The 26,643-nt window shown below is 43.1% G+C and overlaps 3 protein-coding genes across 8 annotated transcripts in view; 1 reads left to right on the forward strand and 2 right to left on the reverse strand.

Moving 5' to 3' along the window:
• COLEC11 (collectin subfamily member 11) overlaps window positions 1–9,297 on the reverse strand; it is a 45,798-nt gene extending 36,501 nt beyond the window's left edge. For 3 of the 6 annotated variants that reach the window (XM_005487231.4, XM_074538130.1, XM_074538131.1), the window contains exon 1: window positions 987–9,175. The gene's annotated coding sequence lies outside the window, so the exon portion shown is untranslated. Of the gene's footprint in view, window positions 1–986 lie in introns of all 6 variants that reach the window. The other 3 variants (XM_026793591.2, XM_026793592.2, XM_026793593.2) reach the window with 3 other exon arrangements.
• A 21-nt stretch (window positions 9,298–9,318) lies between these two features.
• Window positions 9,319–16,238, reverse strand: RPS7 (ribosomal protein S7). The gene is made up of 7 exons (XM_005487230.3): window positions 16,163–16,238; window positions 15,544–15,625; window positions 15,159–15,230; window positions 13,483–13,626; window positions 11,869–11,933; window positions 10,061–10,211; window positions 9,319–9,434 (listed from the first exon to the last, which is right to left on the reverse strand). Exons 2-7 carry the CDS (start codon window positions 15,616–15,618, stop codon window positions 9,357–9,359), a joined length of 585 nt encoding a protein of 194 aa, XP_005487287.1. The 5' UTR covers window positions 15,619–15,625; window positions 16,163–16,238; the 3' UTR covers window positions 9,319–9,356.
• A 3,303-nt stretch (window positions 16,239–19,541) lies between these two features.
• On the forward strand, window positions 19,542–26,643 carry RNASEH1 (ribonuclease H1). The gene is made up of 8 exons (XM_005487229.4): window positions 19,542–19,714; window positions 19,791–19,915; window positions 20,390–20,593; window positions 21,141–21,240; window positions 21,508–21,562; window positions 22,589–22,673; window positions 23,967–24,091; window positions 26,172–26,643. The coding sequence occupies exons 1-8, from the start codon at window positions 19,605–19,607 to the stop codon at window positions 26,256–26,258; spliced, it is 891 nt and encodes a 296-aa protein (XP_005487286.1). The 5' UTR covers window positions 19,542–19,604; the 3' UTR covers window positions 26,259–26,643.

The raw sequence follows: 26,643 nt of genomic DNA on the forward strand, positions 1-26,643 counted from the left end.
TGACCATGTAAACAATCACATACATATTAAATACAAAGATCTCAGCTACAGAGAGGAAAACATAGGGAAGCAGTTTTTATATTTGTAACACTTTGAAAATATTTCAATACCCAAGAATCAAAGTGTATTGGTTTTACACCAATCCACAAAGGCATAACATTTCCAGTCCACTGTTTCACTGTATGACAAGTTGGGCATTCTCCACAGTGATTTGATTTTGCTAGAAAACAATCCTCCTCCAAAATTTACACATATGTATGCACAGAGGTCAGAATGGAAACTTGCAAGTCCATTATGAATCCTAGTTTTCATAGCTCATGACTGAAAAGCAGGCATGTGCCTGGCTGCTTACTAAAGTATGACTTACTCTCACTCATTCCTGCTCACTTGGACCAAGATTTTATATCATTATACACCCTCATATCTCATTAAGCATTTCTACATGGTACTACTGCCTATATGATTTGGTTTTCACCAAGATTGCTCTTAATTATCCAGTGATGTAATTCCAGCCCTTACTGGACCTTCACTTCTGCAATGCCAGTCTTCATTCTTTGCTTTGCAGTTGTATTAAAAGATCACTTTTCAAAGTGGAAAACAAGACAACTGCCTGTGTCTGTTACCAGGAATTACAACTCAGGTATGGAGTAAAATAAGTTTCAATTGTAGGAGAAGTTAAAATTCATGTACTGTTTTGTCCTTTACTGCTAAAAGGAAAGCAAGATCTTCCAATGACATTTGTACATTTTAAATACAACCCCCTCCTAAACTAAACTGGCATTCAGTGATCTAACCCACATGGGTGCTTCTCAGTAGAAAAGTCCAATGTTATCCAATAGACTCAAGCAAGCTTTTTTTCCTTTACCTTCCCCTTCTATTTGGGGATTGCCAATCACATTTTGCCATATACAAAGCAGCTCCCTAACAAATATCCAGACTTTTTCTTTTATATGTTTTTACAGAGTAAAAGCATAAAAGTCTCTTACCTTATGGCTGCTGTGAGAATGGGAACTGCACAACGCTCTGTGCCTGCAGGGACACTGCACAGATGAACCTCATTGCTGCTGTTTACAGAAGTCTGACAGTTTTTAATTTGAAAAGAGGTTGTCTTTTTCTTTTCGACAGTTCAACAAATCAGACAAAACAGTTGCAAGTGTTATCTGTAAACAGCTTCCTGTTTGAAAAAGATCAGCTGTCCTGCAGGACAATAATTAGGGAAGAAGTGTGGGAAAACTGAAGAGGTCCATGATGTAAGCTTTTTATTTTGGGAATGTACTTTTTTGGGAATGCACATTTACTTTCCCCTCCTCCTCTCTAGCAGAGAACCCCTTTTTAACCATTTACATCTATTCAGCTCTAAGCCATGCATGCAAATTGCCCCAGCACAACACTTCTCTTGCTTTGCTTCAGTGGATATGAAAACACATGAAATGTAGCACTGAATGTGATCATCTCGTGTGGATAATTAACACACTCTCCCCTTGCTGAAATTCTCTCTATGCTTGCAATTGGCTGCACCATTCTTGACTTTAGTAAAACAGGCAACTGTTTCAGAGCCATGTCTGAACACCCCAAAACAATGTAAATGCTACATTATCCACATGGCAAGCATCTTCACAATATTTTGTGGGTTTTTTTAAACATCTTTAATACAACTTTAGGGCTACTTCATTCTAGCTTCTAAATAGTTATACAAACCTGTTTTTTACCTTACAAAGCTAGACTAGTTTGAGGCCTGGATAAATCACAGTACTCCATATACATACAAGCAGAAAAAAAAAACTGGGGCCAGCTGATTCTGGAAAGTGGGATTTTGAGAACACCCCCCTCAGTTACAGCAGTTTATACTTCAACAGATATAAATGGCTTCACTCTCCATTTCCAGGGCAAAGAGAGAGTATCACTTGTGACTACATCAATTAATACCCTCTGATGAAAAGCTGCTGTATTTGTAAGACTGTAGCTCTGATAGCTACAAAAAAAAATCCTGTGAATCATCTGTCTCCATCCATCTCATGCCACTGTTCCCTCCTCTCAGTTCTTCCAGGTAGTAACATTTGAGGGGTCATGCTCTAAGCAAGTACCCAGTGGGCTGGGAGGTTGAAAACCAGGGCAGGAGCTAAGGGCAGTAGCAGGAGGTTCCTTTCCATTTTCCACATGGAAAGTATCAGAACACAGAAAAGGTTTTAGACTGAGACCCTAGAGAAAGCTGCAATAGAATCATCTGTGTGTTCACTTCTTTATCACTTTTCAGATCTCTTCTGAGGTGCAGATCCACTCCACTGAGAATTTTGTGCTGTGGTGGGGCTTGCAGTACAAGCTGATGACACAGTACTGATGTACTCTCTTTCTGCCTTGCTCTTGACATCACATATCCTCTCTCCCAGCAAACCTCTCCCTAAGCCTGGAGAGTGCAGCCTTCTTGCCCATGACAGCTCCTGTTTTGTTAGCCCACAGGACACACTGACCAGCTTTAATGGCAAAGAGAAAAACAGGTACAAAAAGAGGTAGTGATGTCTCAAACTCAGGACTCCCTGTGGACTACCTACATAGAGGTTTCCATGTTGGACTGGAACCTGGCCACCCTCCTCCACTGCTATGAACTCCTGTATTTTCACACACACCAAATGGTCACGAAAAGTTAAGAGCCAATGATCTCTTCCTCAATAGATTACCTCAGTAAAGAAAGGGCAAAATGGTAGAACATGAACATAACTGTCTAAAGACCATGCAACTCTAACTTTAAAGTTCATTTTCTATGCACACAGGCCCCACCAGTTCAGTGGGAGCAGAAGGCAATTAGCAGGACTGGGCCCTTGCAGCACTCTGTTGGCAGAAACTTGCCAAGAAAAACATTTTATGTAAAGAATGCAGCAAAGTGACTGTAGTCCAAGCCTTTGAAGATCATATTACCATGGCAAAGACAACTCCATTTACATACATATCTACTCTCCCCGTAAACACAGGAAAATAACTTTGAGGCCAGAAACAGAATTCAATGAAGAAACAGCCATTCAGGGCAAGCTGGTAGAAAAGGTAGGACTCGGCACTGGGGAAGCAGAAAAGAAAACAAACATAAATGACCAGTGTTCTAAAGGAAAGGGCAAACACTATAAATTCAGTAAAAGAGCTTTTTCTAGAAAAGGGAGAATAAACAAGCACATGGTTTTCTTTCACATGAGAGAGAAAGGATACTTACAGATACCATACAGAAGGGCATAAGTAACCTTTTCCCACCCCAAAATCCAACTGGAAACTGTGTAGCCATATTGGTGCATCATCCAAATCAGGCTTATATGTGGAAACTGGGGTACTGATGCATGGACAGTGTGGGAGCAGCTTAGGTCATCACCAGGTCAGAACAGCTGCTGGTTATTAAGTTCTCTATCATGTTAACATGCCTGTCTGGGATACCCAAGTGTTTGAGCCACCCTTGCTGGAGAGAGAGGGACAGCCTCCAGAGGCCACAGGATACCAGTGCAGAGGAACAAGGAGCTCCTGGACAAACTGAAACACAGAAAGGAAGTCTGAAGTGGGTGGAAGCAAGACTGGATAGCTTGGAAGGGGTAGAGATGTTTGAGCAACGAGGGAACGTGTTAGGAAAGCTAACCTGCCCTGAGAGAATTAAATCTGGCCAGGGACATCAAAGGCAACAAGAAAAGCTTCTTTAGGTACATCAGTGATAAAAGGAATACTAAGGAAAATGTGAGTCCTCTCTGCAAGGAAACAGGAGACTCTTTTGACAGGACCAAGAGATGGGCCTGTCATAAAGTTGAACAACACAAAGTGCACTTGGGTTGGGGCAGGCAATCCCAAGCATAAATACAGACTGGGCAGAGAATGGATCAAGGGCAGCCCTGAGAAGAAATTGTTGGCTGATGAGCAGCTCAACGTGAGCCAGCCAAGTGCCCTTGCAGCCCAGAAATCCAACCACATCCTGGCCTGCATCAAAAGTAGCATTGCCAGCAGGTTGAGGGAAGTGGCTCTGTCCCTCTACTCCTCTCTCATGAGCGCCCACCTACCGTGCTGCATCCAGCTCTGAGACCCCAACATAAGAAAAATGTGGACCTGTTGGAATGAGTCCAGAGGAGCGCTAATGAACATCATCAGAGCTGGGCTGGAGAACCTTTCTAATGAATACAGGCTGAAAGGGTCAGGCTTCTTCAGCCTGGAGAAGGCTCCTGAGAGACCTTAGAACACCTTCCATTACCTAAAGGTGTGTAGGGCTAAAAGAAAGCTGGAGAGGATTTTTTACAAGGACATGCAGTTCTTGAGAGAGGAACTTTTTACAAGGACAAGGCAGAAAGGCTTCAAACTGATAGAGGGCAGGTTTATATTAGATACTATGAATTCTTTACTGTGAGACTGGTCAGACACTGGAACAGGTTTCCCAGAGAAGCTGTGGATGCCCCATGCCTGGAGATGCTCAAGGCCAGGTTGGATGGGGCTTTAAACAATCTTATTCTAGAGGAAGGTATCCCTGCCCACAGCAGGGAGGGCTAGAGTAGATTATCCTTAAGGTCCCTTGAAACCCAAACCTTTCTATACAGCAAGACACCAGTTGGGCCAGTTACTTCAGCTTGATCCGCTACACAATTTTTCTTCAACCTCTAAATTCAGGGTAAATACCACATTGACACAACTACAAATGGAATTCTTGGATTCAAACCAAAACCATGCAGATAAAATCCAACAGGCTGTAAAAGGACAATAAAAAGTTTTTAGAAAACAGAAAAAAATACGCTAATACATTTTAGGAGCATCCAGGAAAATTTTTCCACACTTTGCATAGTCAGTTGGCATTATCTTTGTATCAGTAAGAGGATTAAACACAACACCTATTTAAAACACAATGGTTATTAAAAAATCTTAAGAGAAGATGACAAGGCTCCAATTTTCCCTTTGGTTTAGCAAAGCATCCACTGGTATCAGCATCTCCCAATCAGATTTTTCCAAAGGATTAAAATTTCCAATACCCAAACCCTTTAAAAAATCAGTATCTGAGATGAGTTGCAGGAGCTCAGTTTATTGCAGGCATCACAAATGCTGTTCTAGTTATTGAAAGTAAGAGCTGACTCAGTAAGCAGCCCTTATTAGGCCTCCCAGGACACCCCCAAGAAACTCCAAAAAGTAGCAAGGAGACAGAGCAGATCCAGGACTCCTCCACGGTACAAGCATGCCAAGTGCAACCCCTCCTCTGCTCCAGGGCAGCACAATGATGTGTCCTATTCCCTTTGCTTCACAGAACGGTATCTGTTTAGCCAAGAAAATAGGAAACAACTTTATTAAGTGTTAAGACAGTCCTGGTAAAACACAGCCTGTAGATCTGTCTCTGTGAAGATATCCATCTACCATCTGAATATCTTCCTAGCACTGCCCCAGCATCTCTGTGAGCAGAGAGCAAAGTTCTCCTGCCCGCCTCTTCTGTGCAGTACATGAGATCTAAGGTGGGAAAGATCAGTGGGGCCATGCCAATACAGTATTAACTTTGTTTGCAACTGTGTAAAACCTGGCCTTTCTACTTTATTAGCAGTGTAGAACTATTTTTTTCATAAAAATTTTTAAGCAGCATTCACTGCAGCAATTGTGCTTTTTCTGTTAGTCATCTCTAAAACTAGAATAATCTCCTCAGTGCTTGGATGTAATTCTATTTTTGCTGCTCCAGAGGCAGATCACAACTGAGCCACACATGTTAACTCAATAGACAATAATTAGAAATGTTATCTATTAATCATTTAACAACACCAAGTAGCAACTGCATGACACTAAACTTAAGAATGATTTTCCTGAAAATAAGAAAGAGTAACTGGAAGGTAGAAGAGATACATGAACTCAAACTTAACAAATCCAACAAACTTTCTCCTCTTGATGGTAATACATAAATAAGATCCTCTACTTGCATCTCTGTAGGGAACAGAGTGCTAATACATAGATGTTCATGTCAGCAGGGTTTTCACAGGAGCACCCTTAAGGCAGGCAGCAAGGGGCAGGGTAAAGGCACTTTGTTAAAGAGCAGTGAATTATTCACACTGATCAGTGCTGCAGTCAGCCCCTACTGGACACAGGCAAATTCACACTCCCTCATCAGCCTCACCACCAACCTTCATTTTGAGTTATGAAGAGCCTTCATAACTTTCTGTAATCAACATCTTTTTTTCTGTCATTCTGATAAACGTCCAGTGGCCTAGATAGCACATCCCACAAACTGGAGAAGGTGTAGCTTTTCAGCATTGCTCTGACCTTCAGATGTAACTGAGAATCAAACTCAGGCCTATCACTTGGAAAATTCAGGAAAAACAAAGGAATAGGAAATGAACTATTTCAGTCCATAATGCAGAAGTGATGGGATTTCCTTTGAATGCTGCTTGGCATGAGATCATACACTGAAACTCACCAGCTGTTCCCATTTACACTCAAGAGGGACTACTCAGACATGATGTTATCATGTATCAAGTTGCCCTATTAATAAAAGATAGGTCAAGCACTTACCACCCAAAACTTCAGGCAAGTTCTGTTATACTACAATTGTGACACATCTGTATACCTTTCTGAAGAAAAATCACCATGGATCAGACTTCCTCATAGACAAAAACATTTGAAGACATTTTGAAAGAATTCATATGAAATAAATAATTGAAGCTTTAAGATCAGGTGAATGTCTCATGAGCAATTAACAGATGAAAAGCCCTTGCTTCTCATTTGGAGCTACTACAAGAAAGAACTTCAGTATATGGCTGTGTTTGCACATTGGTAGTACCCACATATTACTGCTGCAGTCTTGGTAGAGAACGCCCCACCACTCTTTCACCCAGAGCAGCTGATGGAACTCGTGATCAATCGCACGTTCAGAGTTGAACTGTGCCAGCATGTGAAAGGTATAAGAAAAGTCTAGCATCATCTCACATGGAGTTTGCTTAGGTTAAAGTAACATTTGACACCAGCATTCCAGCAGCCTCATTAGCACTTGACCAGATGGCATCAAACTGACTTTCCAGATTGCAGGCATGCACTTAGTATGCTTGTCAAGGGACAGAGGGAGTTGTCTGACTGTATCACTGACACAAACACACGAGGGAGTCTGTAAATAGAGGTAAACTAAGACTAAAGTCTTTTGAAGCACACAGCCTTGTATTTTTATGCCACAAAAATTCACCTCTCCTTGTAGTTTAATTGATGTAAAAGCCATAGAGCTTTGACAGTGTTATCCTTTCCCTCAAAGAATTTGCTTATGGGGCCATCGTGAGCCTTTGCATATCATATAGTTCAAGAGGGCTTGCAACAAGAGCCAAGAAAAATCTATAGCCAGCTGGCAATGCCTGGGAACGTTTGCAATCTTTCTGTTCAGTTTACTGGATTTATCCTCCCCTGCTCACCCCCTCCCAGTGCTTCAAAAGAAACTCGACTGACATTTTTATTACTATGAAGAGATGAAACCTGAGTTACATTTCCCTATAAAGCAGGAAATGCTGTCTAGCAAAGCCTGCTGAGGATCACCTCTCCTTGCAGAGGTTACACAGCCCCAGCAGACTCACCAGCCTTTAACTAAAGGTAGTTAACATCTGGTAAGTCTCCAAATACTCCCCAAGCTGCTTCTTCAGCCCACACCAGCCAAGGTCTACTTGCACAGGCTGCCATCTGTGACTGTTTTAGAGGAAAGCTTAGTAATGTGTCTGACTCAACACTATTTTTGGGGAACTAGACAAGGTGGCATTTCCAATCTGAATAATATCCATTTTTGCAATGAAAACTTGAATTCAAAAGTTATGGGTCCTCTACTGTAAGATCTTTTACAATTATTCTCCACACAAACAGACAGGATTCGGGGTTATTATATACCTGCCAACTCCTCTCATCTAATTCTAAGGGAAGCTGATGCATTTACTTCTGCAGAATCATTCAAGATGAACAATAAGTAGTCAAGGAATAAAAAAGAAGTTATACCCCAGAGACAGAAGTTTGAAAAGGAGATAGGAAAAGGCCTTAAGGTAAACAAACTTCTTCAAAGATACAGCCTGCTTTTTGTGCAAATACTCAAGCCTTGTCAGCAAGTCACAGGAAATTAACTACTAATTGCAACAGGGCAGGTTTTCCTTCTCTTTGCATTCCTGGCACCAACAGTAACAGCACAGGGCTATCTGTCCTGCCCTACTAAGTCATGCTTAAATTTTGAAGTCTCAATTTTCTCAATGCAAAAGCAATGCAGAACTTGTTTTAACCTTTTAGCTCTCCATAGCTAAAGAGGCATCAAATGGGAAGCAACCAAAACTACTGTAAATGGAAAAGGGAAGTAAAGATACAAAGATTCTCAGTGAGTGGTACTTCTCCATCTTCCCTCACGTAGAAAAATGCCAGTTATTAAGTGCTCCTGTCACACAACTTGGTCTCAACTTAGCTCTTCACTTATCAGACTGACTACAAAATTAGTTGTCTTCTACTGTGATAAATTAAACACTTACTCTTAATACTATGTTTAGTACAATCAGGTACTAAATTCATGTAATTAGCTCAGAACTTTAAATGACCAACATCACCCTGAGCTTGTGTAAAGGGTTCTTTAACACAGATACTGAAGTCAAAAGTGTATTGTTTCTGAGACACTGTCAGCCTTCAGATACTGATGCATCTAGTTCTTCCCCACCTCTCCCTGTATCACTGCGCATGTAGAGAACAATGTTAAAACAATCTAAAAAAATATTTCTGAAAGCTAGATGAATACCTAAAAAACCTGTCATTTTTGTCCAGTGATATAGTCAAGCACTCAGAAGTAAAAATTCCTTCCCATTTCAGTCTGAAAGGTGAGAAGCTACAGAGCCTGCTTTTAGGTAAGAACTGGTAAGGAATGCTGCCATTTAGAGCAAGTTAAGTTACCTCAAAAATCAACCTATACCTCCCCCACCCCATTTCCTAAGAATTCAAACCCCTTATCCACATGTCATTTCTACACATTTCATAAGTCACACACCACCTGCTAGTTGACTTCTTCCAGTGTCAGGAACAGGTAGGTCTCCAACTGATATCTTGTGTGCAAAACTCAGAGGAGTTCCATTGCTCTACAGTAATTCTCCTTATTTCCCCCAGTTGAGCTTTCGAATGCTTAGGTTCTTCAGTATGAATTCTTTTTGCAGGCTCTGGACTCTTTTTGTCCAGTTGTGTTGCAATAGTGCCAAGAAAAACCCAAGAGGGCTACCATTAAAATGGTAGCTGGGGAGTTAATACTTTGATTCAGAGGTGTCACTCTCCAGACAGCGGAGAAGTCCCATGAACCAGTTAATCCCCATCTGTGTTTATGGAATTCAAAATTTAAATGAAATTACTCTGTTATATGAATAGTTGTTTATTCAGCCATTTTTTGCATTTTACAGCTGGAATTCTGGAAATTCAAACACCACATCTTTGCCTGTGAGCTTCTTGTACACACCAGAAAATGTTTCCACCTGTGAAGACAAATAAATCTTGCTTATACATGCTGTGTAAACAAGTAACTCTAAGTAAACATACTTAAGGTACTATACTATTTGCCAGTGTATCTTCACTCTGAGGCCAATTATCTTGTTATACATTAAGGTAGCTGAGGATTTACACAAAAGACACATTTCCTCTAGAGTATTTGGGCTCTCTCTGATTTTCAACAATGTGAGACCCTAAGAGCCGAGCAGGCCCGAACACAAGCCTCCCATTTCAGAAAAAAAAAATCAAGCCAAGTGCAGGCTTTACTGAGCACATGTGTTTCAGGTCAAAACTAAATGCTTCACTTGAAAAACAACAAAAACACAAACCAACCAACCCAAACAACCCCTATTCATACAAAAAACTAAATAAAACACTGTCTGGTCCCATGAGGGAACCAATACAACTACTTCATAATCCAGGGGCTTTGGCAAGTTGAACTAGAGCTTTAGCTCAAAACTGTTTTGCCTCTATTTCAGCACCTTATTCCAAATACAAACCAAAGCATCTCCACAAGCCAAAAGGCAAGTCTTTTCCTGTATCCCTAAGCAGTCTCTTGGGGATATCAGAATGACCCCCCCACTTGCATGAGAAAGTAAGTGTTTTTATTTACCTTGTGTTCAACATTGTTCTGTTGTGCTTTGTCCAGATGGACTTTTATAAGCCTGCTGCCGTCCAGTTTCACACGGATTCTCTTGCCCACGATTTCACTGGGGAAGACCAGGTCCTCAAGAATGGCATCGTGCACTGCAGTAAGTGTACGGCTGAAATGCCACATTTAGAGCGTTAAAACATCCTCTAGGAAAATTCCAGTTTGACAAGGTTTAAATCTTTTATAGCATGCTTTGGCTGAAAATTCAGAGGTGTTTTCTCTCTTTAATGCCACAGTGTGACAATACAGCACTATCACAGGGCATGTAAAAAGAAAAGCTGAATTCTACAGAGTGCAGAAACTTAATGACTGCACAAGAAAAAGTAGCCAGGTTTCTGACCTTCTAGACCATACACTGATTTGCGGCAAGAGCCCTAAAACATACTTCTATTTCTACACATCTAATAAAAATTTAAATCAAGACCAAACTGCTCCATCTGCAACTCTGCCAGAGACACTGACTGGAAAAGTTTAAGTGGACAAGTAAGCTGCACAGAGTACATTCATGGAAGACTCAGGTTTGGAAACACTGATTTCTTCATCTGCCTAAAGCCAAGCAGCTAGAAGACCAATGTAATACAGCAAAAGACTAGCTGGCCAATTGAGTCCATACTTAGAAGACTGTTTGAAATCTACATGTGTGTTCCTGAACTGTCCAGAAGTGAGCCAACACGAGAAAAGGTGGCCCAGGTTATTTTACGAGAGTCTAGATGGATTACTAAGTCTGTAGCATCCTGATCCAGAGTTTCAGAGCAGTATCACTTGTAACCAACACCTGTGTCTACAGCAGCACTTCACACCTGCCCACACTGGCATAGCAAAGGGAGACAGACATCCACAACAACACAGCAGCCTGATCTCATCTCAGGCTGAGACAGGGGCAGTCCTGCACACTGGCCCTTCCTCATGCAGACAGTGCCAGCGTGCTACTCAGACACAAATGCCAACTTCTCTAACCACTGTGCAGTGCTAATTTTAAAAGGACACAGGCAGCGTCTTCCAAAGGCAGGACTGTAGCTAAATGAGTATTGTGAAACTGTACTTATAAAATCCATGCCTGAAGACTGCAAAATACAGTAACACATGACACAGGAATAATACTGGAGGGGGCAGGGAGAAGCTACAAGACATGCCACATGTCATAAAGAGGACAAACCTTTAAGACACAGACTTACATAATGACATAGCAACATACAGATGAGGCACTGACATCCAGAGACGTAGCAGTGTTGCATGTCTAGCAATCCAGTGACTAGATGAGAGCAGGGAGGCCATTTAACACAAATGACTATACTATTGCTATCAAATTCATATCCAGAGGTACTAGTACTCGTACCTCCTCAGCCACTCTCTCCCTCATTGCATCCCCTTCAGTGTGCCAGACTTGACTTCTGCACACAGTCTAACATGTGATGTGGAAGAAGCTCTTCCTACAACTTAAATGAAAATAGTTCTTGTCAGCACACTGTGGTAACAGAGACAGCAGGTTGGGTTTGTTAAGCCAGCACTGACAGCTAAAAATTTGCTACAGCTGTAGTTGGAAATACAAATAGAGTGCTAAGAAATGCAACACAGTGCCCAAAGGTGACCTTTCTACTGAACACTTTAGCAGTCAAATGACAGATACAAAGCAGTATTTCAAGCAGCAGGAGAAGGACAAGACCAGCCAATCAGTTAAATGACTTCTCAAAAACTCAACTAACCATTACTTGACTAAACTACCAGGCACAAAAGAAGGCTGTCATACTGAATCAGTATCATTTACCAACCTCCTCGGACGCTTTTGCTTGTTTTTTGTGCGGCTTTTTCTTGTTGGCTTGGGCAGAATCCTTCTCTGTTAAGGCAAGAGAAGAACAAAATGGCATTTCTCAGTATTTGGTGGTTACAATGAACTCATGCACCTTTTCCCCCCACACTAGATACCAATGCATGAAAAGCCAAAAAGGTAGACTTAAGTATGCTGAAAGTTACATCAGCATTAGAAACTAGAGAACTAGAGTTGGCTGCAGAAGGTGAAGTGCTGTACTGCTATATGTTTTAATTACTACTCCTGTATTCAGGGCACTGAAATAGAAGACTTGTACTTCATCTCCTCTCTTCAAGAATACAACCACAGTATTGTACTACGTCTCATTAGCACTGTGAACACACTTCTTTGGGAACAGAAATCCCAGGGAATTTCAAACTTCTGTCAGACTGAGCCTCTGGTGCAAACCAGAGTAGTGAGCTGCGTTCCACAGACAGCTAGGTGACATCTGAGATTGAAATGCTAGTTTTACTAGTAAGATCTATTGCACAATCCAGATCAAATCCTGGCTTAAATATAACCTGTTCCAAAATTAGAATCTAAATGTTAGGTCAGTAAAACTTGTATTTTCCTACTTCAAGTGTAGACATTTTAAGATGTTCTAGATGCAGTTTTAGCCACCTGCAGTACTTTCTATCATCACATCACAGCTTCTCCATGACTGTATTCATGATAGGGCTACCATTATCCAAACTGGGTCATGTCATACTCAAAATCACATGTTCCCTTCTAAAACAGATTACTGAATTGATAAAGAATTCTCAAGGGATTACAGAATCACAGAATCTAAAAAAAATCACTGAATATGCTGAGTTGGAAGAGATGGACAAGGACCATCGAGTCCAGCTGCTGGCCCTGCACAGAACATCCCCACAAGTCACACCATGTGCCAGAAAGTATTGCAGAAACATCTCACAGCACTCAGTCAGGCTGGTGCTGTGACCATTCCCTAGGGGAACCTGTTCCAGTGCCCAACCACCCTCTGGGTCAAGAACCTTTAGGTGAAGTGAACCAGAGGCACTTCATTCAAATAAATCATCTCGATCATATAAAGACTTAGGGTAAGGTGCTCTGGCTCTACGAATTGCATTAAAAATTTTCAGCTAGCTTCATTTTAACCCATTTTCCACTCCACAGACAGATCCTTAGTTTGTCCAACCCTTAAGTACTGCCCCAGAGATCCCTCCAACACCTTTTCACCTTAGCTCCATTCCTAGTAACTTAAATTTTAAGCACCTAGATTGTCAAAGTGTAGCAAAGTTCCTATTAATATTTGCTCCCTTTTATTTTAAGCTTTGTGTGTCAAACTTCTGAAGGAGTAAGAGTGGCCAGAGCAAGAAAGTTATATACTCCATGAAACAACTTTACATCTCACCAAGTTTCCACTGCTGCCAGCTGAAAACATTTCAGCTAACATCCACCAGACACTCATTACATTTCCTGCTGGTACAATGAATTACTATCACTGTTACCATTAATGGGTAATGCAACACTGAAACATGCCTGAGTCTGGACTAGATCACCCTCAGATATCCCTTCAAGTCAACATTTTTGTGATTCTAAAGGGGTTTTTTACCTGAGCAATGAACACCACATGTTTTCCACTAAACTTCTTCTCCAGCTCCCGGACTAGCCGCACCTGAATCTTCTGGAAGGACTTCAGCTGAGGAACTGGTACAAAGATAATGATGGCTTTTCTGCCACCACCTACTTCAATTTCCTGAAACAAAAGTACAAAGTAAGCATGAACTGGGGGTTGAGAAGTAATGTTTGGTTTGACCATGAATCCTGAGCACAGGTATTGATAGTCTTACTTCTGACACCGTGGGGCAGGGAGTGCACCAGAGAGCAGTACCTGCCTTAATGCTCTCCAGAGAAAGCACTGATACAAAAACTTTAATCAGAGTACTTGTTTCACTGTGGAGGAGTGATTGGGCCATAAATTCCACCACCCCTTTCAGAATCACATCATCTGAACAGCAAGTCCCATTCCTTCTGAAAGACGAGACTCAGGTGCTAGAAGTGCAACTATACTGAATGCTTACTACCGCTTCTGCATTTGTGCTAATACAAAGTTTCAAAAATTAGTTGCCTCTAACGCAGACTCCAAAGTTTAGGGGGACAAATCATTTAATCTTCTGCTTCATGGAAATCACTTCTGTCGGCCACTTGCCTAGGACTGCATCCCTACTCAATCAAAACATTTGTCACCCCTCCAAATACCAACAGAATTACAATACACTAGGACAGGTTACTTCTCCCCTGGCTTGTCTCTCCAGTAGTTGAAACCCAAAGTTTACATAGGCTTACAAGGCACTTCTCCCATGGAACTGGCTGCAGACACATCCTCATTTTCCAACAGAATGGAAGAATGGATTGCTCTTCACCAGCTACCTTCTCATATGAGCCAATTCAGATGCCCATGGGAGATTTCTCACAAATAAAATCAAGCAGCTAAGTAAACAACAAAGACTTTTCTGAAAGCATTTCACTAAGGACAGGTGGCATTGCTGTACTTCCAGAGAGATGTGGTTTCTTCTGAAGGCCATTCAGCTCATACATGATACATGCTGCTTTCTGCATTCCCAGATTCTTTTAACTCGACTGTAAGCAGTCAGGCTCCTGTGTCTGTACTGGTGAGTCTGGGCAAAAACCAAAGGCAGCCCAATAAAGTTTCTGATTGCAGTGACCTGCTTCATTGCTGCCATCCAGTCTCCCAGGCTGACAAATTCTAACACTAACTTTCTTTCTCCTTTCCCACTAATTGCCTTCTTTTTTTTCTTTCTTGATGTGCCAGCTGCCTGCATGATCTAAAACTGGAAATGTACAAGGAGACTAAGCTACACTATCAAGTCAGTCCATTGCCTCAATCCATCTACTAACTGCACATAAGAGATTCAAATAATTTTGTTTTTTATGAAGAGTATTGCAGTTTATGTTTTTAAGTTTCTGTAACACCTACATTTCCAGCCAGTATCTACATGCAAAAAGGAAGTTTCATACTCCAAACCCAGTCTGCAGAGACATAAAGTAGAATCATCGTTTTCAGACTGGCTCCTAAGAAAAACACTATTACAGAATCCTACATGCTAGCAGCAAATACCAGAAGAAAAGCTACAACAGCACATAACAAAACTATCACAGGCCACAAGGGCTTAAGTCACCATTCACCTAATACATTAATATCCCCAAAAATTAAACATACACAGAACAAGCCACCACCCAGCTCTTAGTGAAGAAGGTCCAACCTACCTTAGCTGCTGTGATGTTCAACTCCCGCAGCTGAGCCTTTAAGTCGGAGTTCATTTCCAACTCCAGCAGAGCCTACGAAAGAGAAGTTGTAGAATAATCCATTACACACACTTCAGTTCATGAGAACACCTGAGAACAAAGTGTGTCCACAGTGCCAGAGAGCAGGTATAGACTTTTAACCACAGTCAATATCAAAGACTTAACTTCCTGTAAGACACACCAACATCCAACAAGTTTAACTAATGGAAACAGAGGACGACTCCGTTCCCAAGTAAAACTAGGAAAGAAAACACGTTGGCAGGATTAACCTCAAAGTTTAGGGTCTGGACAACTATGTCCACAACTTGAAGTGAGTTACCAAGGAGAACAAGGAAAAGCCACGTACCTGGGATATACCAGACTCGAATTCATCTGGCTTTTCGCCATTAGGCTTCACAATCTTGGCGCTAGAGCTGAACATGGCCTTTCTGCAACGCAAAAGAACACTCTGGCTGTCACCAAGCACGTGTCACCTGCTCCAAACACAGCCAGGACTCCCCAGTCCGGCTGCGCAGCCACACGCTCCAGAACTAAGGCAGAGGCCGCCCCACGGGCCGGGCCAGCCCCAGCACGCCGCACCAGGGGTGACGACCAGGCCACAGGAAAAGCGTCCCAGAGAGCGCGGGGCCTGCCCACCTCGGGGCCCACTGCAAGGCCCCGGCAGCCCGGGGAAGCGGCCCCACCACGCACAGAGCCCCACGAGCGGCTCCACGGGCGAGCGGCACTCCCGGGCCTGCTCCCGGCCCCGGCCCCTCCTCCCGCAGGGCGCCGCCGGCCGAGGGAGGAGGGAAACCCCGCCGGCTGGCCACCCCCGGCCCCGGGCGCCCCGGCAGCCATCGGGCCCCGGGCTGGCGGTAATCGGGCGCATCCCGACGCCGCGGTGCCGCGGGGGGCTCCGCTCCCCTCCCGGTCCCGTATCGCGGCGGCCCCGGCAGGGAAACGGCGGTCCCGGCCCGGGCACCCACCTCGCTCCGCGCCGGCCAGGAAAAGGGGGAGCTCTCGCGAGAGCAGCACAGATCGCGGCCCGGGAAAGCGCTGGCCCCGCCCACCCGAGTGAAGCCAGAGCCGGAAGAAGGGCAGGGCGGGCGCTGCGAGCACACCGCGAATCCGCGGCAGTGAAGCCCGAGCGGACATTTAGGATCCTGGCGCGAGGGGCGCGGGCTGGCACATGCGCAGTGCCGAGGAGCACGGTGCCCTCCCGGCCCGCCTCAGCCCTTTGCGCTTACTGCGGCAGGGAGCGAGGGAGAGGCGGGGAGCGAGGGAGAGGCGGGGAGAGCCTCCTCTGGTCGACTCTGTCCCTCGCTGTAACGCCGAGCCCTCGCCGTGGGCCGCCCCCGCTGCACGTCTCGCAGCAGAACTTTCGGCCTGTGGTGTCGAAATGCCGCTCCTGTGAAGAGCCGCCAGAATGTCGGCGTTGGCACCGCGGTGCGCACGGTGTGCGCAGCCCGCGGAGGAAGCGCGGCTCTGCCCGCGCCGCGGAGCTCCCCTCTCCCTCTCCCTCCTTCCCTCTCCCTCCGTCCCGCCAGGGATGTGCAGGGCGGCAGCCGCCACCGCTCGAACAACAGTGGGAGAGCGGATGATGTTTTTCCCTGCCCGCTCCGTTACACCATTCCACGTTAACTTAGTGCTGTAGGAGTTCACCCTTTCAGGGCGGAAGGGACGGGACGGAGCAGGGCTGGCACAGTCACCCTCACCCCCGGCCTGCAGCGTGTGAGGCGCTGTGCAGAGAGCCACGGCCAAACCCAGGCCAGGGAGCGTGCTGGCATCCCGGGACTGTGGGCAATCGCCTGCCAGCACAGGGCAGCCTGGCTTTGGTTTTTGTTTGCCTCTGTAAACGTGACCTCTCAGTTGCTTCCACTAAGACAGTGTCCCAGTGATCACAGTTACCAGACTGTTATTAGACTAGAAATAATGCATGAGTCTTCAGCTGTGTTCAGGTACTACTAACTCAAGATGAGCGTTCTGGGGTCAACATACTCTGTCATCAGTGGAAGCACCATTATATACTGTGTTATCATCTAACAACACTTGCACACTGATAGATAGAACAAGCTGTACTTTTTAATTTCGAAAGAAGTGACTTGCATGTTGATTCATGTACAAGTGCCTGGCTGTATATCTATCTGAAGTGGAGCTAAAACCATGCCTCAACAAAAAATCCCCATCTTGACATTTCCCTGTTGTCTGATTTAGATTTCTTGTTCAAGGGTAAGTCCCACTTGGAGGCAGGTGTGCAACTCACCTGCCCAGGGATGTTAGGCCCAGGAATGGGGTTCAGAGCACTGGTTCTGTGCTTAGATTCCCTGGATTACTCCAAGAGCAGCCAGCTTAAGCTTGTAGAAACACAATTGCTATTACCATGTAATGCTGTGTGTAGTCTCTCACTGTACAAAATGCAATAATGGAGTAATAAACCCTTGTAAACAAAAAACTGACAAAGACACCAGCATCCCACACTAAACAACCTTAGCATCTGCAAAATGCAGCTCATCATGTTTTCTAACATTTGTGGACTTTTCACTAAATTTATGATAGCCAGAAAACAGATTGTTCAGTGCTCATTTTTGTCCCAAGTCACTCTTCTTTCCTAGCATTAAGTCAATGAATGGAATGGGAAAAACTGGTCAGCTCATACTGATGACCAGGATTAGTATTTATAGAGATTTGGTTTGGCTAAACAACAGTGATCAGGACCTGATTGAAGAGTACCAAAAAGAAAAATAACACGGAATCGTCTCATCAGTCCAGCAGTATGCACTCAGTTTATACTGAGAAACCGCGCATGAGAGGGAGAAAGAGCAGGTGATATGTGGGTGGATCAAAACATGACTGTTCAGAGCATTAATGAATAAAAATGATACTATCTGCAGCTTCCCATCTCCACATTGTGAGTGCTGAACAGACCAGGATGCTGCATAACAGCAACGAGAAAAAAAGATGTAGAGAGATGTTTTCTCTTGGACACTGAATTTATGTTAGGAGAAGGATGTAGAGTGATTAATGTGCCTGGTACCCAATAATGCCTGGTACTCAAAATATCTGACAGGTTTTTAAGAACCGCTGTGGACCTGTGTGACCTTTAAAAGAAGTTATGTCACTACAAAGTAATGCAAGAAGGTTCTTATGCCATTCAGTCTCAGAATGGGCATGATGAAGAAGTGGAAAGAATAAATTAGTCAGATGTGTAACAAAGGTATCCCAACAGCAGTAGGATACTATGAGTATATGAAGTCTCACGAATATGATGGAAGAAGTAGAGAAAATGCAGTAATTATATTTTGATACAACCCTGACAAAGTTGTTTCTCAGTTCCGCCAAGGCCTGTCAAATACCTAAAGTCCGATTGGGGTTTGGGGGTTTTTTAAGAGAAATGTTATCCAATTAATACACATAGTAATTATGTGTAATGTTGAGCCCATTTGTTGGTTTTGCAACAAGGCAAAATTAATGCCAATGTTTCACATTCTTGGCATTTTATTGAGCCATCCTTGTAGATCTGGACACAGCACTCTGCAGCTCTGGCACCATCAGCTTTGTCACAGGCACCTCTACTAGAGCTGTGAGGGAAGTACAACAGCAGCTTGGATACCTTGGGCTGGTTCTGGAGGTGGCCACAGGAGTGCCCCCATCTTTGCTACTCTCATATTGTCAGAAGCTGAGGTACTGAATTTGGCACACGCCCAGCTCCCAGTTTTGGTCTGCCAGTACATGACAGTCCAGGTGCTAAGAGGATGGAGCCAGACTCTTTTTGGTGGTGTTCAGCGACAGGATGAGGAGTAGTGGCCATAAACTAAAACATGAGAAGTTTCACCTCAACATGATGAAGTTTTTTACACTGAGAGTGGGCGCTGCCTGGGGAGGTCGTGGAGTTTCCCTCTCTAGAGCCATTCAAAACCAGGACGTGCTCCTGTGCCACCTGCACCAGCTGACCCTGCCATGGCAGATGATGTCCAGGGGTCCCTCCCAACCCTAAGAACCCTGCGATTCTGTGAAGGTGTTTCTCCTCACTCCAGAGGCCACCTCGCCGCAGGGCTCAGCTGGATGAGAACCAGTTTATCAACCTTGTTCAGCTCCAGCCTCTCGGACGTGCTGAATATGTCAGCACACCTGAGGGGTCTCCTTTGCCTTTTAGAAATGGGGCTTCCAGAACGAGGTGGCTTGTGCAAAGCCGCTGCGACCTCATGCCCCAAACAGCAGCTGATTTAGGTTTTAAAAACACCATTATTGGCGGGGGGAGGGAACAAAACCCACCAAACAAAAACGCCAATCCGTACAAAACCCTGTGCTGTGGCATTTTCTGGTACTTTGGCCTCTCTGGCGGCCCGTAGGAGGCCCTGGCGTGCCGTGAGCGCGGCGGCCGCGCAGGCGCAGCGTTGCTGGGGTCGCGGATGGCGGCGGGGCCGCGGGATGCTGCGCTGGCTCGTGGCCGTGCTCAGCCACTCGTGCTTGGTGCCCAGGGCCGGCTCCATGTTCTACGCCGTGCGCAAGGGCCGGCGCACCGGCGTCTACCGCACCTGGTGAGCGGGGAGCGAGGGCCGTGGTGGAGCGGGGAGCCCGCCCGGCCCGGCCTCACCGCTGCCCGCTGTGTTGCAGGGCGGAGTGCCAGGAGCAGGTGAACAAGTTCCCCTCCGCCAGCTTCAAGAAGTTCGCCACTGAGAAGGACGCCTGGGCCTTCGTGCGCGCCGGGCTGCCGGGGCCGCAGCAGCCCGAGCCGGCAGGTAGCGCGTCCGCCGCCGGCAGGGAGGAGGGGGAGGAGGGCGGGGGTCCCGCCGGGGACTCGGGGCAGGCACGGCGGCTGAGCCCGCGCTGCGGCGGCTGCCGGAACGGGGGCACCGGCCCCTGCTCATTCCTCGTCACTGGCTCAGCGCCGTGGCCATGGCCTCCGGACACGGGATGGATGTGCCAGTGCAGTGAAAGTGTTTCTGTGGTGTTTGGAGAGCGTTGGTTGCTCTGTGTATGTGTTAAAGGTGTAAGGGCCCTTGCATGTCTGTTTCCCCAGACTAAGGATGAAGAATGACTGGAGTATTCTATTTCTTTTCGATAATAGTTTGGCGGGGCGGGGGTGTCAGATAACGGACTAACATTGCTAATAGTTGCTAACAACTGTTGTCTTTAGAAGCAGTCGTTTCAAAGAAAGTAAAATTTGATTCTGCTGAACTTCCTAACTTCTTTTTTTTTTTTTCCTTTGGTAGAGGCATTTGGTCCTCCGGTTGTAACACAAGAAAATGGTAGCCAGAGAAAGGAACCAGAATTAAATAGCATGTGTTGCATTACATGTAAAAGGCCATATGAACAGTCTACAAATGAAGAGCAGATTGCAAAGCGTGTGAAACATGATGAAGTACACTCAGTGTGCTCAATACCAACAGTCAGTGAAGATAAGTTTTCATATATGGGTGAGGTCTTTGATCATTTCTTTAGTTATTTTCATTGGTTTATTCTCTGTGACAAGCAACAAGTGTAACTATTACAAAACTTTTAGGGAAGTTTGTATATGGCAGCCTTAGGCCCATTATTTCGTTTTGAAATGAAAACATGAACCGTTATCTGTGTGTTCACATTGTCTTTCAGTGTAATTTTGATTGGTTTTAACTGGTACGAATATATAGCTTAATCATAGTGTTATAGGTGTGATTTTATGTGTGTCTGGGCTAAAGATTGGATGTAGCTTTGAAGTTTTGAAGAAGACTTGAACTGTAGTGAAAAGTATGCGACTTGGGGCAGAAGTTCTTGAGGCTGGCTGGTTTGACAGCAGGGAGGGTGTCAAGCTGCAGTGGGGCTTGTGGTGCTCTGCACTGCTAATTCACATGGCTTCTGCAGTTACCTTTTAGAAGGGCTCTCTGGGGAGGGAAGTTCTGGGACTTTATATACTAGCAAACATTTCTTCTACCTTAAATAGTCAGTGTTTTTGAAGAAGTGCTGATTTTGGTAATTTTTTTGTAGGTGACTTTGCAGTTGTTTATACAGATGGTTGTTGCTCTAGTAATGGACGTAAGAGGGCACGTGCTGGTATAGGTGTCTACTGGGGACCAGGCCACCCTTTGTAAGTAGCTCAATGGATTTTTTTTTTTAATTAATGTATTCTGTTTGGTTTTTATGTTATTTACAATACAAGCCTCCTTTTAAATTTGAAGCTCTGTTGTTGAGACTCATAATGACAGTGTTATGAGACTGAGTCAGGAGATATTGATGGGAACAGAGAAAGCAGCCTCTCTGGGAAAAATCAACTGGAAATAGTGTTCATGTATTTAATTATACACCATTCTGAATACTTGGAATAACTAATCTACTATTTGTTCTTTGGACACAGAAATACCAGTGAAAGACTTCCTGGACGGCAGACTAATCAAAGAGCAGAAATCCATGTAAGTAGCAAATGTCCTGAAATACTTCTCCATGTTAGCCTGCAGCTGCACTTTCAGGGCTATTTTAGCTCTGGTTTCCAGAAACCAGTATGGAGCTCTAAGAGAAGTATGCAAAATATTTAATTATGACTTCAAACAAATAGTTATCTTCAATTTTTATTGGTCCTTACTGGCTTTGAACTAGGTAATTCACCTTGAGAATTTCCAAGTGCCACCAAGCACAGTTATTTAAAAAACCTTACATTAGAAAAGTCTCACTCTCAACTCTGTATAGATTCTCTTGCATTTTTAATGTGTGTGTTTCAGACTTCTTATGATGGCAGGATCAGAGTATCCTAATCCTTCGATAAATGTAAAAACCAATTCTAGGCTCCTGACTAACTTCTGTTGGCAACAGCAGATTTAGTCTTCTCTTTTCATTTCCTCTTAATGATGGTATTTCTGCTATCCCACACTCCGTGTTTGGAGATGAACTGAAATAGGCAATTGATCTGCTTAAAAACTTCAAAGTTCATTTTAGAGGTGGTGTTGCTGTGCCAGTGGTCAGATTTGTCACTGATTTGTCACTTTTCAGTTCTACATCCACACCCAGCCACTTCTCCCTGTGATATTTCAGAGCACTTAAAAAACTCCAACTTGTTACGGCATCCAGACTGTTGGAACTGATATGACTTCTTCCTCAAAGTTTTGGATAAAATGCCTTGGTGTTAATAGAAGTTTTGATAGTTAGAAAATGGGTCAGAGAGCTACTTCTTCAGCAGAGTTCAACAGAGTTGAACATCAGAATGTTACAAGGTTTCGTTTGCTTTTGAAATTTAGGTGCCTGCCTCTTTGCCTGAATCATAAAGGTGTCATCTGCAATACACAAATTTGGGATCCTCTACACTAAAACATGTTGATAACCCCTGGTGAAGAGGTTACAGTAATATATGTAGCTCTGTGTTAGCATCAGGTACTTTGTTGGTATCTTAATTCCATGTGGCCAAAATCCTTTCTGACCTGTGGTTGTTTTGAAATGTTCTTAAGGCAGCCTGCAAAGCAATAGAGCAAGCCAAGAGTCAAAACATCAAGAAGTTAATAATCTACACTGATAGCAAGTTTACTATTAATGGTAAGTTAATGATTTTAATTTTCCTGATCCTTAAATACACTGCATGCTTTTTCCTTACATAAGACTCACAGAACATTCTGAGTCCTGGAAAGAGGAATGTAAGGAAGACAGTGCATAACTTATCACTCATGACTGCTTGGGGGAAAGCTTCCGAGTATCAGACATTGCCTGCTAACTGCCTGAAATAGAAGTAGAGTCAAAGTGTCTGTTATAGTAAATGCTGACAGAAGTAACACTAGGATTTGTGTCCTGAGGTGTTCAGTGTGACAAAATCTAGAAAAAATGTTGTTCATTATAGGCTGTTAAGGCTGTACTCAGGAAATTACTTGGAAGTTGGTGTGGTAACCTGTAGGGTTTTTGTTGTTTTGCATGTATTGGAGAGGCTATTTTTAGCACACACACACACACCTGTGAAGTACATCCAAGTTCTCTTGCTTCCAAGCTTTTAGGCTACCCAGGAAGACTAGCCAGAGATATGTGCTCATAGTATGTATTAAAATACCTGGAAAGCCTAATTTTAATCTCTATAAATACCATATAAAGCAGCCAATAGGATTTAATTTCAGAAAAAAAAACTTCTTCCTCTTTCCTCAAGATCTTCAGATTTTGTTCTTGTGATAATCTGGAACTGCCTAAGTTTTTTTTTGTTGTTGTTGTTTATTTGTTTGTTTGGTTAGGTGGGTTTTTTGTGTTTTGCTCAGTTTTACAAAGGCAATATGTGTTTGTTTGTTTCCAGATCACTTTGGAGATTTGATTTTGTGGATTTTTTTTGAAATAACATTAAACAAAAACTTTAGTGTAGCTTATGGCTGAAAATTAAATGTTACACTTTTTGTCTTAGTTTCTTTGGTTTTGCTGGCAGTTTCATTTTGTATTTTGGGTCACTGAGGTGCAGGTGCCATTCTTGTTTAGCCAAAGGTCTTTTGTAGATGTGTCTAGGAATTACTATTTAAAAATGCCAAAAAAGGAGCCTTGTAATTAAGTACAAATGGATGTAATTTGTTTTTTAGGAGGCTTTGCGTACAGTGCAAATATAAGATTGTAGTCTTTAAATTAAATATCTGTTTGGAAATACAGATATTTAATTTGATGGTTGGGTAATTCAGGTAATAATGAAAAAATACACTCCTAAAAGACAGCATCAGAGAAGCAAACAAGAATTATCTTTGGTATCAAGTGTTTTTGCCTGGGACTTTATATAGAGGTAATGTCTTGTTAAAAGGCTGTTGGCTCCATCTTGATCCTTGCTGGCTTCTTTAACAGCACTCTTATGGTGATACCCCCTTTGCACAGGTATTACGAGCTGGGTTGACAACTGGAAAACAAATGGTTGGAGAACAAGTTCAGGAGGAAGTGTAATAAATAAAGAAGATTTTGAAAGACTCGATAATCTAGTAAAAGACATAGAAATTCAGTGGGTAAGTTCCTTGTTTCTTATTCTTAATGACATTTTAAACATATTTCTGGTAGAACCTTAGAAGTGTGATCATAACTAAGACTTTTGTAGAGCATAGTATTGTACATCCTTAAGTAAAACTGCAAATACAGAGAAGCTGCTTGTTGTATTTAAAGCAAGTTACCAACATAACCTAGATTCTTGGAACCAGTATTTCATTTATTTAAATGAATATTTGTATTTGTTTCCTGTCTCTTATTACTGCTTAGAAAATGCCTGCAATAATTATTTTTAGTTTGTTAGTGGTTTTAGTAGATGCAATTTCTGTTCCTGAAAATCTAACCTTAGAATATAACTGGTTTTTGTTTCATAGGTAAATTTCTGTATTTGCTTTTCAGAACTATTTAGGATGCTGCTTTTTTGGAGTAACTGAATTACATGAGTGTCTTTAAACTGGAAAAACTAAGTGTGTGTAAACCCAAGTAAACCAACTCTAGTTTTCTGTGCCTTAACTGCATTTCTTCCAAGGAAATTTAGTATGAGAAGGTCTTTAAAATAATTTTTAAATTGTTTTGCTCTCCGGTAAGGAAGTAAAACAAGTTCTATACAGATATTTCTGGTAGAATGTATTTTTCTGTTACCTCTAATATCAGTGCTTAACACTTCAGGGAAATATATTCCTTTGCCTCTTAAATTTTAGCCTAATTGTGATATAAGACCACTGATTTGAAAAAATGTGTGTACAGTTGACTTTGCACCTGTAATGGCATGTTTACTCAGCTCCTGTCTTTACTCTGTAGAAAACAGGATCATGTAGATGTTTCATGTGCAATTTTTTAATGGGAATTTATTGCAGGTATTCATGTTGCTCTGTGTTACAGAGTTGGTGGCTGCAATTTACAGGCTGGTTAGATTTTCTGTAGCTACTCCTATATTCTATTGAGGAGAAAGCGTAAAAATTTAAAGACTAAGTAAGTTCAGCTGTTCTTGGGAATATTTTACATAATTAAAAGATATTCCTTTATGAACACTTTTTAAAACTGAATCTCTTAGAAAAGGTAGGACAGATTTTGTTTCAGGAGGAGTGTGTGCATGCAGAGTCCTCCATGGGCTGCAGGCACATCTCTGCTCCACCGTGGCCCTCCTGGGCTGTAAGGGGCACAGGCTGACTGACCATGGTCTGCACCACAGGCTGCAGGGGAATCTCTGCTCAGGTGCCTGGAGCACCTCCTCCTTCAGCCCTGACCTTGGTGTCTGCAGAGCTGTTCCTTTCACATATTCTCACTCTTTTCTCTGGCTGTTGTGCTGCATTTTTACCCTTTCTTAAACATGTTTTCACAGAAGAGCCATCAGCTTTGCTGATGGGCTTAACTGTGTTAACCTTTGGGTCCCTTTTGGAGCTGTCTGGATCTGGCTGTCTCTCATGGGGCACTGCTCATGTCTTTTCACAGAATCCACACCTACAGCTCCCCACGTGGTACCAAAACCTTGCCATGTAAATCTGATGTCACTTCACACCCACTTCATGCTTATTCCCTCTCTGATCTTGTCAAATAGCAAGCTTGATTTTCTTCCTCACCTTCCTACTCCACCCTTGCTTCAAGACAAGGATCGGCTTAGGGTATAAAGTTTTTTTCAGTTCCTGATTAATGGATAGACAAATTAAGGCATCTGAAAATTGAGAGGATCTTTTGATCCTATGTATGTATCCTAAGTGAGTGCTGTAAGTACCAAGGCCTTTAGTGGAATAGAGGACTTTGGCTTTTGGGGAAAGATCAACTCAGTTTAACCACTGAATGCAGGAAGGTGGGAATTTTGAATTGGAGCAGTTGTCTGTATTTCTTAAAGGATAGGTTGGCTGGTCCTTATGCTTTTAATTAATTCCCATAAAGATGATATCCACAGTTTGACGTGAGTTTCCCTAGAGGAAGAGAGACAATGAAAATCTCTGGGAAGAAAACCTAAGGGCTAAATATTAGGTGAGGACCTCTGAGGAGCTGCTCCTGTACTGTCAGTGACAGAGCATTGCTTTATCAAATTTCATGTATCTACTTTATTCGTGGTTTCTTCCATGTCTAAACTGATATATTTTGTCCTGACAGATGCATATTCCTGGTCATGCTGGCTTCCAAGGAAATGAAGAAGCTGATAGACTGGCAAGAGAAGGAGCTTGTAAACCACAGTGCTGATGGCCTGGGACTAGAGACTGCTGCACTGGGAGTAAAGGGCCCAACATGACAGCAACAACTTGAACTGCTGTAATTGTTTTGGAGTTGAACTTTGAGCTGTACTTCTTTCTGGCCTGAAGCACTAACTGTAAACCAACTTCTGGGAAGGAAAACCCCACATTTTCTTCTGTTGCGTTTGTTTTACAATTGAGACAATATTTAGTTGATGATACTGAGTTGTTTTTTTTTTCCTCCATCTATTGGAAAGGCTGTGGTCAGTGCTTTTAGCTGTGTTGTGTACTTATGGACTCACCTTACAGACAGGCTTCTGAAGAAGTAATTTTAAATCAAAGTGTTCTGTATTTTCCTCTTAATGAAATAAATATTTCTTTTTTTTTCTTTTTTT

The sequence above is a fragment of the Zonotrichia albicollis genome, chromosome 3, assembly GCF_047830755.1.
Source record: "Zonotrichia albicollis isolate bZonAlb1 chromosome 3, bZonAlb1.hap1, whole genome shotgun sequence".
Taxonomy (NCBI): Eukaryota; Metazoa; Chordata; class Aves; order Passeriformes; family Passerellidae; genus Zonotrichia; species Zonotrichia albicollis.

Bases quoted from the DNA above. Each gene is read 5' to 3' on its own strand.
- RPS7 (XM_005487230.3), bottom strand. From the start codon at position 15,618: ATGTTCAGCTCTAGCGCCAAGATTGTGAAGCCTAATGGCGAAAAGCCA. The intron at 13,627-15,158 runs GTAGGTTGGACC...CTTTTGTTTCAG, and splicing joins TGAACATCACAGCAGCTAAG to GAAATTGAAGTAGGTGGTGG. The intron at 11,934-13,482 runs GTAAAAAACCCC...TTGCCTTAACAG, and splicing joins ATGTGGTGTTCATTGCTCAG to AGAAGGATTCTGCCCAAGCC.
- RNASEH1 (XM_005487229.4), top strand. From the start codon at position 19,605: ATGCTGCGCTGGCTCGTGGCCGTGCTCAGCCACTCGTGCTTGGTGCCC. The intron at 19,916-20,389 runs GTAGCGCGTCCG...TTCCTTTGGTAG, and splicing joins GCAGCAGCCCGAGCCGGCAG to AGGCATTTGGTCCTCCGGTT. The intron at 22,674-23,966 runs GTAAGTTAATGA...CCCTTTGCACAG, and splicing joins TAGCAAGTTTACTATTAATG to GTATTACGAGCTGGGTTGAC.